At 45.4% G+C, this 11880-nt stretch overlaps 1 protein-coding gene across 1 annotated transcript; it reads left to right on the top strand.

The window, feature by feature from the left end:
* The first annotated feature begins 6465 nt into the window (after positions 1–6465).
* LOC114630153 (calcitonin gene-related peptide 2-like) lies at positions 6466–11184 on the top strand. Its single transcript, XM_028778248.1, has 5 exons — positions 6466–6536; positions 7612–7707; positions 7950–8093; positions 9811–9993; positions 10728–11184. The coding sequence occupies exons 2-4, from the start codon at positions 7619–7621 to the stop codon at positions 9971–9973; spliced, it is 396 nt and encodes a 131-aa protein (XP_028634081.1). The 5' UTR covers positions 6466–6536; positions 7612–7618; the 3' UTR covers positions 9974–9993; positions 10728–11184.
* The last annotated feature ends 696 nt before the right edge of the window (positions 11185–11880 follow it).

Genomic DNA, 11880 nt, shown 5'->3' with positions numbered 1-11880 from the left:
AGGAGGAGGAGGAGGAGGAGGAGGAGGAGAAGAAGAAGAAGAAGAAGAAGAAGAAGAAGAAGAAGAAGAAGAAGAAGAAGAAGAAGAAGAAGCAGCTCACAAGGCCTTTGATTTAGCTTCCAGACTGTTGTCTGAAGTGTGGAGGGTAAGGAAGAAACAAGCCACCTTGGAGGTTTATCAAGTCACAGCCCCTCTCTGTCTGACTGCCTACTAGAGAGTCTGTCTAACTACTAGTCTCTTACATTAACATCACAGAAACACTGAAAGAAGTAGTTGAAGTGGTTACGTCTTTAAAAGTCGTATAGCTTATAGTAGAGAGCTAGAGGAGATAAGAACGCGGCAGTGGAGTGGCTTTGTGGTAATACACTAGAGTACTCTAGAGTCATTGCAGAGACTCCCAGGAGCTTCTCTTATCTCTCCTCACTTTTGACTTGTTCTAATCACTTCCACTGAACAGATTCTACTATTCTCTGGCTGGCATTGAATTAGTAGGTGAAACGTCAGCTAGAATGGAACTGGGGTTAGAGACAGATATCCTGACAGTGACTAGAAGAAACTGCTAAGATTCAAAAACACCATTTTGAGATTCTGTGAGGAAGGAAATGAATAACTAGAAGTTATGGGGTGCTTTACAGCAGGGCAGTCAGCAGTTGTGGGGTGAACAGGATTATTCACTGGGGTCAGGACATAGCACTCTGTGAGGACCATTCCTTTGGCAGTGCCTGGGAATCAGCCAGAGAACATTAAGAAGAAAGTGCCCCTCCACACGGGCCTTTACAAAGTGTTCCTCCATTTAAAGTGTGTTTCAGCAACACTGGAAATTTACCTTGACAGAAACAACTAGTATCTGAGGGCATGGACAATTTTACTGATTAGCATGTCAAGGAAGTTTAAGGACCTGTATTTCTACTCTCTTTGCATTGTGAAATGGTGCTGTCAGACCAGACTGAGAGAGGGAGAAGTCATTTTGGGTCCTTATGAGTCTGAGCCAAGAAAAAATTTTAATAATCTCAGAGGAACTAACCTGAGTAATTTCTGACGTCACTTACTCGAGACTGTCCACCTCTCAGAATGACCAGCCTGGGTCTGGGCCACTGTGCTTTGCTCATTCTCTGGCAGACACAGAGAAATCTAAAAATATTCTCCAGAAGGGAGCTCTGTTAGTTTGATAGTGACATCTTTATTTCTCTGGGCTTGGGGAGAGGCTTGTGATGAACAGGAGGAATCAGCTGAACTAGAGTGCACAGGGATTGAAGGCTCTGGGAAGAGTGTGCCTCCTACTATTAGGCTAGTCTCGTTACCTGGTTTGGCAAACAAGAAAACAATGTGAAAATACCTGCCTTGCTGTAAATTCTGGGCAGTGAGGGAAGACATGAGGAAGCAAGCACCTTATATAAGCTAGGGGCTTGGAGCAGTGGCTTCCTCTGTTGGCAGTTACACAATGGACTGAGAGTAGAGTAATTACAAGCCCTGGAGATGGGATGGAGGGGTGGGTAATGGTGTTTAGTGGGAACACACAGACTAGATTTGTCCCACTTCTCCTGGGTCCTGGGTCCTAGAAATGACTGGAGGATCACCATAACAGATGAGAGACTCCTAACTTCCTTTCTCTTACTTTGCAGCTTACACTCCATTCTGACCTCCACCCTGCTGCTCTACACAAGAAATTAAAGGACTCCTCTTAAACACTGATAAAGAAACCCAAATGGAATACTTTCAACAACTGGTAGTTTAAGGTTTTACCCAGCAACATGTCAAAGTCCCACCATCTGGTAACTCTAAAGTTCAGACTAGAGTTACCTCTAAGAGGTGGCTTTTCCTCTTCAATTACCCTCATCTAGAAAAACCCCTCACAGATATGTCCAGGCATTTGTTACATTCAAACAACTCTCCTGCCCTCACAGCTTAAGACTTCATTGCTCCCTCTTACACAGAGAAGAAGAATCGGCAGAGAAGAAAGACTAGAGATGGAAGAAGCACCCCTAACAAGGAAAGAGCAAACAACCTATTTTCAGTACTCTCAAAGAGTTATGATACACTGGACCTATTTGTTTAAGCCTATAAAAAGAAACATTAAGAGATAAATTCAGGCTCTTGAAAATTAAAATTATGATTAAAAGAGTTTAAAAAATATACATTCAAACACCAGAAACCTCCTCCAAAGTTGGGAGAGGCAGGCAAACAGACAGACAGACAGACAGACAGAAGACACACACACACACACACACACACACACACACACGAGGGGGGGAGAATTATTTTTTTAAAAAGCCCTACTAAATGGCAGGAACTTCAGATTGCAAGTATTCCCTGTGTATTCAGAAAATAAATGAGGGCGGATCTCACCAAGGCACATCATGATAACAGGTTAGAACACTGGTGAGGAGAGAGGGTGGAGGATGGAGGTCTAGGATCCTGTAACAGTAACAGACGGCTGTGCTGGGAGCAGACTGGGAATAGAGGTTAGTAGAAAACGTTTTTTTAAATGTGCAGTGAAAATGATTTTGGCTCTTCTCAAAGAGCCGCTGGTAATCCATAATGGTGAATAGGATCCATCAATGTGGAAGAGTTAAGTGATGAGAGGCAGACAGGATCCTAGGGAAAGAAATAAACAAGGCGGAGAAAGAACCAGGCAAATGGAAAGACGGACTGGCCAAGTTGGTGCAACCAGACTACACTGTCTGACTAAGCAAGGGTAGTACTTATATGGTATCAATAAAGCATGCCTCACATATCCATCTGACACTGAAATTATTATAATGAGAGCACATGGTTAGGGTAGGATGGTTTTTATTTGGGAAATAGGGTATATACAGAACTGTATTAAGTCCACCACTGCAGTACAAGGCTGGCAGGACAGGAGTCCTTGTATTACTATGAATTCCTCTAAGACAACACCCTGCACATCATAGGTCCTCAACAAATGTATATTGATTGAAGGAAACCTGATACAGAATATTTAGTCTAGGAAATTATTTTAGAAAGTAGCTAGTTAAGGTACTAGTTGTTCTTCCTGACAAAAATCAGCTTAATAGAGGAGATTTGTTGTGGCTTACAGTTTAATGGGAGTTTTCCCCCATGAGAGGTAGGCATGACTGCAGGAGCTTGAGGCAGCTGGTCACATTGCATACAGTCAGACAGCTAAGAGAAATGAGCACACCCATACTGTGCTTTCTTTCTGTTCCCTTTGAGGACTGGGGGTCATGCCTGAAATGGTGTACCCCACATTTGAGGTGGCTTCCCCTCTTCAATAACCTAATCTAGAAAACCTCTCACAGACATATCCAGGCATTTTTGATTTTATGGTGACTCTAAAATCCCATCAAGTTGACAGTAGAGACTAACAACCATCACAGATGCATTCCCAAAACTTCAAAACCAGACAGCACAAATGTTGTATTTCTCTAAAAGTTCAAGATAGGACTTCCCAAAGTTTACAACTAATGGTATGCAAAATATTTAAGCTGAGCATCAAAATTTGGAAGAAAACATTTAAAAGCCAGATAAGTTCCTTGGAAAGTATTCTGTATGCTAGTTAGGTTGGTGGGAGACAGCTTGAAGCTCAGGCCAGTTCCAGGGAAATCAAGATGCAATTTCCTCCATTTAGAAAGCAAATTACCTTATTGACTTCTTTTCTTGTTCATTCACTAATATAATTCTAAGCTGGGTTGAGAGAAAGTGCCTTGTTTTGCTTTACAAGCTGGAGACTTTCCTGAGAAGTCTTTAGTACTTCCTCTGGCACTTGATTCCAGAAAGTTCCACCAATATACCCATTCCTCTGATTAAGTGAAAAGTGTACGTCTTTGGATCAGCAATTGTGCTTCCACTTATTGGCTCTAAATTGGGTCTACAATCCTCCTTAATTTGGCTGTAAATTTGTTGTCTGATTCTAGGATGATGGCTTCTGGAAGTGTTCACTGTTTCGCTATTTCTAACTTCACCAGTTTGTTCTGTATATACCTACCACACACCATACACAGGGTAAGGAAGGAAAGAATTTTTTTTTAAAAGGTCAAATAATTCTGGGTCCACAGAGAGGTAAAATAACCAGTCCTGTGGGGCTCCTAAGAAGATAACCAACTTGCTGAACTGGTTGTAATAGTTTTTGTTGGTCAGGGATGCTGAATGCCTTTACAGAAACTACTGCATATTCTTTCCTAGTTAGTCAGCACCAGGCTGTGTGTTGAGCACATGCATAGCTGGGGACTGTGCTCCTGGCTGCCCTCTGTCTGTCTTGAGACTTCTGAAAAGTCCTGGGTGTTGCAGATCTTGTCTTTGGAGACTATATGGACCTCCCAGTATCTACTCTCAAAGGTTCCATGTTCTCCGAAATAAATATTCAGAGGTCTTCTCATCAGACCGTACTTGCTTCCTGCTTCCTCATGCATGTTACTGATGACTGGATCAGGCTGGAAAGCTGGCAGTGGGGCTGTCTTCATCCACTCTCTCCCTTTAATGATGGAGAGGTGCCCATGGAAAATGATACTGCCTGCAATTACTGCACCACAGCTTTGCCAGACCCCAAAGGCAGTGACAGAAGTATGGGGATTGGTGGTGCAGGATACAGATACTCTTCACCTCACCTTTGCAGTCTACAGCCCCTTTTCAGGCCCAAAATCCAGAAGAGGGACATCAATGCCACCCTATTATTTGTAAGACATTTGGAGAGAAAGCCCTCAAACCAAGGTCATTCCCATAATTCTCCTTCCATTGAACTAACAATCTGGATGGACAGAAAGCTTGCTTTCAAGAAGAAGTTCCTTAGAGAGCACTGATAGGGTGCCCTATCAATTACAAAAAAAAAAAATCATTACAAAGCCATCCTATGCCTCTGTTGGGGGCAACTTTGATCTACATATAGCTTCTTGGAGGAACTGCCTCCCATCCTCCTCACTGCATTGAGGATTGGAGGCCAGTGAGAGTTACCCAGTTGGGGCTTTTTAATTGGGGGAGGTGGTATTATCTGCCCTTGCTCCAACAACTAGAACCTGAGTCAGAAAAGTGACTCAGAGGACGTGAGCAAACAAACTGAGTTTCTTTCTTATTCTCAGAAACTGAAGGCCAGGTGTGGATTTCCACAAGCCACAGGTATAGTCTTTCCCAAACATTGCTGGAATCCCCAAGAAGATGGGCACTTTGGGGAGTCCTTGTACTGCAATCAAGCAATGTTGAGGAAAAGCCTTGGATATGGGTGTTGGTTCACTTTCTAGTAACTCCGATCACAGGTATATCTTCTCCACACACCTGGGAACAGGAAGAATGGGCAGCATGGACTCTTAAACCCAAGCTTAGGAAAATGGGAGATACTTAGTTCCTTTGCTTGTATGTGCATTTATTAATGTCCACGGTTGGGGCAGAGTAGTGATGTGCCTATTACTGCACATACTTCATGCGTGTTTCTGAGAGCAGAATGTGAGATTATTTTTGGCCAGAGCTCAATTGATTTGGGTTAGTGCACGCACATAGCCTTCTGCTGAAGGCAAGTGAACCAGAGTATTCCCTCAGTGGCACAGCGTGTTAACGCCAAAGGCAACTGCCTGCTGTCTGATGCTTGAACCTATGGATGTTTAATCAGCAGACAAGCGAGTGTGAAAGTTCCCTGATGGCCCCTCGGTTGCCATCTCTGCTCAGGTGCAGGACCCTGGCTCAGCTCTCAAGCTCTGCAGAGTGGGATGGTGAAGATGCTGGGGAGGGGAACGGAGCTGCGACCTGGGCACTAGTAGTGCCAGCCTCGATGCTAGGCAAACCTACTAGTGGCGTAGGAAAGTGCTTTAATCTACACTGCTATGGCAGTGTTAGGTCTTGTATTTGAACGGGGTGGGGTGCGGTGAGGGGAATGAAAAAAAAAAACCACATAGTGTAGGATTTGGAGGATCTGGTACGGGAGGAGAAAGTCCAGTTCCCTGTGCAGTCTGTTAACCTGCAGCTCCCCAATACTCTGTAGTTTCTATCCTTTTTAGGTGAGTGATGGGAAGCACTCACTGCTAGAGTGCCCATTTGGGGCAGGCGTGTCAGAAATACCCTAATGGATCCTAGGACCAGCTCCTTCCCGCAACAGTCATCTTCCTGAATGTATCTATAGAAGTCCTCTTACAACCCGGGAGTGCTGCTCATCCTGCCTGGGAGTACAATCGTGAGGTTCGGGCCACCATTGGAGTGGGAGGCAAAAGGTTGTAGGCTGGAGTTCAGGCATTAAAGAGGTCGTGATGCCAAACTCTGGTTTGCTCACATTCTGGACGAATTCACCCTCTCTGTATCCTTACCCCACCCCCACCCCCACCCCGTTCCTCAGCAATGACCTTAAAGACCGGGAGTGGACTGCTGCCTCCCTCCTGCAGAAGTGTAAGTAGCTCCAGCTATGACGTTATGGAAGCTCGGTCAGAGCTCTGATTGGTGGAGAGAGCTACTGCGGACCCCCCACACCCTCAAGATCAGAGAATAAGAGACCAGGGCTCTGGAGACAAGACGCCTACACCGGTGTGTGCTCTTCTCGAGTGGACACTTCGCTCTCGCTGTTCCAACACTCCGGCTACCAGGTGAGAAACTAACTTCTCAATGCATACATTTCTCTCTCCTTTAGTTTGTTTCCTTTTTATTGTTGCTCTTTTTCATACAGTATTTCACACGGTAGTCCAAGTTGGCCTGGCACTCACTATATAGCTCAGGTTGGTATCGCCTCCAACGCGCTAAGATCCTCCTTTCTCAGCATCCTAAGGATGCGGATTACAGGCGCAAGCCACCACACTTCACTCTACTTGGGTCCCTTTGCTGTCCTGGTTCCTTATCATTCCACATCCATTTCCGCCTTCCTGCAGCCGGTGCTCCAGTCAGAAAGTACGGTCCTGGTGTTTTCTCTTAACTAAAGTAAGTGGGACTCTTAGGAGAACTCAGCAGCACTGGAAGCTGAGCGACCCTATCCGGGCGCGTCTGTGGCTCCCTCTTTAAGGACAGGTGGTATTGCCGCACCCTAACCAGTTTTGGGATGGGAGCACCTTAGATCCGGGATTGGGGAGCACCGATCTTTTCTCTCAGATGTTTCCAGCCTTTAGTATCCTGCGGTTATCAGCAAGCATCTGGGTCTCACCGCGGGGGGCGGGGGGGGGGCGAGGAGCCCAGCACCAGCTGCTAAACTGCACGTCTGCGGTACTGAGACAGCTTAACTGGGACTTAAAAAGTCTCCCAACTCTGCAGAAGGAGAGGGATTAGTTCCAAACTACCTTTCCTCCTCAGGGCAACAGCTCAGAAAAGGTGGTTATAGTAATTTCAGCCTGCGAGAAGTCCTTAGCAGCGGGACAGCAAGGAGCAGGGAGATTCTTGGTTTCTTCACAGAGGAGAGCAAAAGGGGCGCGGCATGTGTGTTCTCCTGCAAGCTGGAAGCAAATGGGTGCCTGTAGCTCCTCCCTATTCTTACACAGAGCAGAAAAAGCAAAGCACATCTACCCTTCCCCACTCGTTTCTGCTTTATCTAGCCACTCGCTACACTGGATCTTTTGAGATCCTCCAAGAGTAGTAGTAGTGGAGGTGAGGGGAAAGTTACCAGAGCAGTGTGGTAGAAGAACTAGAACCTGGGTCTATAGTCCGGATCATTTGGACCATTCTTCTCTTTTTCAGAGACACCATGGCCTTCGGGAAGTTCTTTCCTTTTCTGGCTCTCAGCAGTATATGGGTCCTGTGCCTGGCCAACAGCCTCCAGGCAGCCCCTTTCAGGTAAATTGACCTGAATCAGGAGTGCAGTTTGGCACCCCTCCTGCTGCCCCTGAGGTGTATCAGCTCTGTGGCTCTGTAGCCCCTACTTGGTTATTGGTGATTCAGCGCCCTCATGTGGGCACTGGCCTCATGGCCAGACAATATGCCCCTAGGGAAGAAGCAAGAACTTGGAAGCCTGCTTCTTATTTGGGGAGGAGAAAGGCAGGGAATCAGAACCTGCACTGGCTTTGCTACCTCCACAGGTCAGGTTTGGAGAGCAACCTAGACCTAGGCACCCTCAGCGACCAGGAAAAACACCTCTTGCTTGCTGCACTGATGATACAGGACTATGAACAGAAGAAGGCCAGGAAACTGGAACAGGAGGAGCAGGAGACTGAGGGCAACAGGTAAGGCTCCTCCCTATCTAGTCCCCACATATTCAGGAAGACCTATTCCAGAGAGGTAGAGAAACACTGGCCAGCAGTCCAAGGAACTAAACCCGAGTCTCAGCCTCCATGGAAGAGAGAGGTTCCAGTGCCACCAGAGGGGCTCATACTGGTTAGACACATAACAATGTTGTTTCTCCTGAAAACTCTTGGGAAAGGAAATGGGGAGATGTCGAAGGGATATGGGTTGAACTGATCAGGAGACATCACTGGACAGGCTGAGGCAGGACAGGTACGTTTGATGTCAGAGAGTGGACTAGAATTTCAGGAAGCTTTGACAGCTTCGGAAGTTTGTTGTTCTTTCAACTGGCAAGGAACCTTCATTTCACACTTGCAAAGAGAAGTTGTATGGGTGGGGGGTAGCACAGGTAGCACAGAATCTGAGGTAGGTCCAGGGCATCTGTAGATGTGTACATGTTGTTACAGGGTCAGCTGCCTGTGTGTTCCCAGCCCTGAATGAGACCAACCCTGGCCAGGCTCCAGCACTACCCAAGCAAAGCATGTGTTGACCTGCGCCCCCTCCCCCCAAGAAACCCCTGACAGCATGAAAGACAAACAGTACATGGAATGTCAGAGAGTCACCCCTTTCCTTTGCCCTTCCCCACACTGTCTTCCTGGCTTGCTGCAACTCCAAGTCTTCCCAATAGAGTTTGTGTGAACTCTATCTCTACCATCTCCTGCCCCAACTTCTAGTCACCCTGCCTAGTTTAACCTGCTGACTGCCCATAAGATTAGGCCCTGATGCATAACGCTGCTTAACCTGTCTTCCCTGCCTGCAGTCTGGACAGCCCCAGATCTAAGTGGTATGGGAATCTAAATACACAAGTTCTGGGCATGTAGGTGCAGCATCTGAACAACTTTCCTGCCTTCTCTAGTATGGACTCCAGGCCTGAAACACCATGGCAAGAAAAGAACACAGCAGATTGCTTGCAGAGGGTCCATTGTTTTTGGATTGAAATGTCCAAGATGCCACTGGAACTCTCTGAGTCCTTCCAGGTTTCCTCCCTTGGTCCTATTTTTGAATCTGTTGCATGTGCATTTCTCTCTGGTTGTTCTGCAAGCTGGCAGTAGCAGCTTTATAGTGTGTCTGTGAATGTCAGTGACTCGGAGTGGAAAGGGCAAGAACCAAAGTCAGAGGCAAAGAAGGAGCCTTCTGGGGCCTTTAGATAGCTGTTCATTGCCTGTTCCTTAATACTGAAATGAGCACATCCCTTATAGCTCACTTATTTTCTAGAAGAATCAGAGTTGTAATGATCATTGCTTTGGTCAATATCTGAAGTTTGTGAGTGGCCAGGGCCTAGGAAATAGCCTTAGTTTCAGGGGAGCTGGACACGGGGCTTGATGGGCCATCTCTGTGATGCAGCTGTAGCAACAAGCATGATAAAGATCAGATAAGCTCTTCTGAGCTGATGCTACAGATGCCGTTCTTAGCTTCAGCAAGGTAAGAGGGTTTTTTGTTTTGTTTTGTTTTCCTGTTTAATGATGGTTTGGGAAAGAGTTTCTGGCAAAGACTTTCAGGTCATTTCCCTGAACAGTTTCGATAAATGCACTTAGGAGAAACTCTTACCGTTAAGTGGCGTATGGAAGGGCTGCAGTTCTCCTCATGGAGTTCCCAGGGTCTAGGAACTCCCCAGCTCTCACTGACAAGATTCTCTTCTTCTTCTATTCTGAATATCAGTGTCACTTCCCAGAAGAGATCCTGCAACACTGCCACCTGTGTGACCCATCGGCTGGCAGGCTTGCTGAGCAGATCGGGAGGTGTAGTGAAGGACAACTTTGTGCCCACCAATGTGGGCTCCAATGCCTTTGGCCGGCGCCGCAGGGACCTCAGGCCTGAGTAACTAATGGCTCCAGGAAGAAGGTGACTTTGTACTCTGGACTGGGAGAGGAAGGATTTAGGAGCTAAGATCCACATTATGAAGCCCACTGACTGTTGTAGGGCTTTGGGGTCCTGTATTTTTAATACTAGTTTTCTTCCTGAGGTAGTGAGTTCCTTCACAAACTGAGCTTGAAAATGTAATCAGAAAGGCAGGAGAGATTGCATAGAAGCAGTGCTTTGTTGCTGAGAAGAGAGAGAAGAGAAATCCTGCCAGAATTTGGACAGGGACAGGCCTGCAAACCTTACCCAGTGCCAAGCCTCACAAATGAGTCCAGCTTCAGCAGGGATCTACTCTTGGTTAATGTCCCCAGCTCAGACCAGAGGGCTATAAGCAAGTCAGTGCCAGAATCTTTAGTATCTTTTCTGCTTTTGAGACAGTCTCAAGTAGCCTAGACTGCCTTCCTTCTCAGTACAGAGGCTAGCTTTGAATTCCTGACCCTTCTGTCCAAACTTCCAAGTGCTGAGATTCCGGGGTCTTCAGAACACCTAGCACCACATCCAGTACTAATAGGGAAGTGTCAAAGGCTTCCTCCCACTCTGTATTCAGAATTCATAGGTGCAGCTTAGTGGAGGAGCCACCTATGTAAGTCAGGGATGTTTGTGGCTACTCACGTGTTTTATACTTCCTCTTTTCCTTAATTTCATTCCTTCCCTCTCTTCTTTCCTCTCCTTTTGCCTTTTCTTCCTTTCCCTTTTTTTGTTTCTCTTTATCTCAGGTTACATAAAGTTGAACTCACCATGCCTATTAATTTTTTATTAACAACAACCTGATGAGAAGGCCCCATGGACGATGTGTATGTTTGCATCCTGATAGATCCTGAGGGAAACCACCGTTGTTGCTTGAGAGGAATGAAACTGAGCATAAATGAGTTAATTCTGTGTTCGTTTGCATCATTTTTATACTGAGTCTACGGCCAGTCAAATATGATGGTGTCTCCCACTGGCATCCTTTGCAGCAAACCAAATAGGTTCTCCAAGAGCCATCCAGCTGATGGTGGCAGCTCTGGTGAACCTTAGGGAGATGTGAAATCACTGCCTCTTGTAGCCACTGGGCCTTGTAGTAGAGGAGATGCTGTGCCTTGATGTCTCAGAACATGACTGTAAATTTATTTAAGGAAATGTCAAAATTGTACCATTTGTGAACTTCATCAAGATTAAAACATATTTTGGATACATTTTTGTTTTTTGAGTCTGTGGTGGTCCATTTCAACTTGTTTTCCTATGTAATAGTAGTAGTAGTAGCAGTACTGAATACTTTTGGGTGTCTAGTATTGTTTATTGTTCTAAGGAGTTGTGATATACCTTTGAATTGGCTTGTTTTTCATAGCCAAACCATAAGAAGATACCCAGATTTGAGGAGATAAAGGCATAAAGACATAAGATTCAAGGTCACATTAATAAACTGTGATAGATCTGTGATGGTGTTTAAGAACACAGTAGAAGCCACCATGCCTTATGCTTTTAACAATGCTTATGATATTTTCCAGATATCTGTGATTCATCCTTTGGCTTTCCTTCCTGACATGGTAGACCCTTACATTCTGGAGACACATAAAACATGCAGGCGTATAATGTCCTTATATAGTATAATGAAGTCTTTTGTACACCTTACTTGGTTTCAAGAACAATCAGTAGTAGTGTTGCTACTCTACAGTGCATCTCTTCTCCTAGCCAGTGTATTGTTGTATCAGCATATCTATAATGATTTCACCTTGCATTTTTAAATGGCAAAAATGCCAAATATAACCAAGTCCTATTTAACAAGGAAAATAAGTACGTTCATTATTTCTTAACACTTTACTGTGACACACACAGTAATGGTTTAACCATCCCTAGATCTTTATACATCCACATATAAGATCTTGACTG

This window comes from Grammomys surdaster, unplaced genomic scaffold (assembly GCF_004785775.1).
Source record: "Grammomys surdaster isolate TR1022 unplaced genomic scaffold, NIH_TR_1.0 330, whole genome shotgun sequence".
Classification (NCBI taxonomy): domain Eukaryota; kingdom Metazoa; phylum Chordata; class Mammalia; order Rodentia; family Muridae; genus Grammomys; species Grammomys surdaster.
The sequence above is the reverse complement of the archived record's forward strand: the minus strand, read 5'-3'. Positions and strand labels throughout refer to the sequence as shown.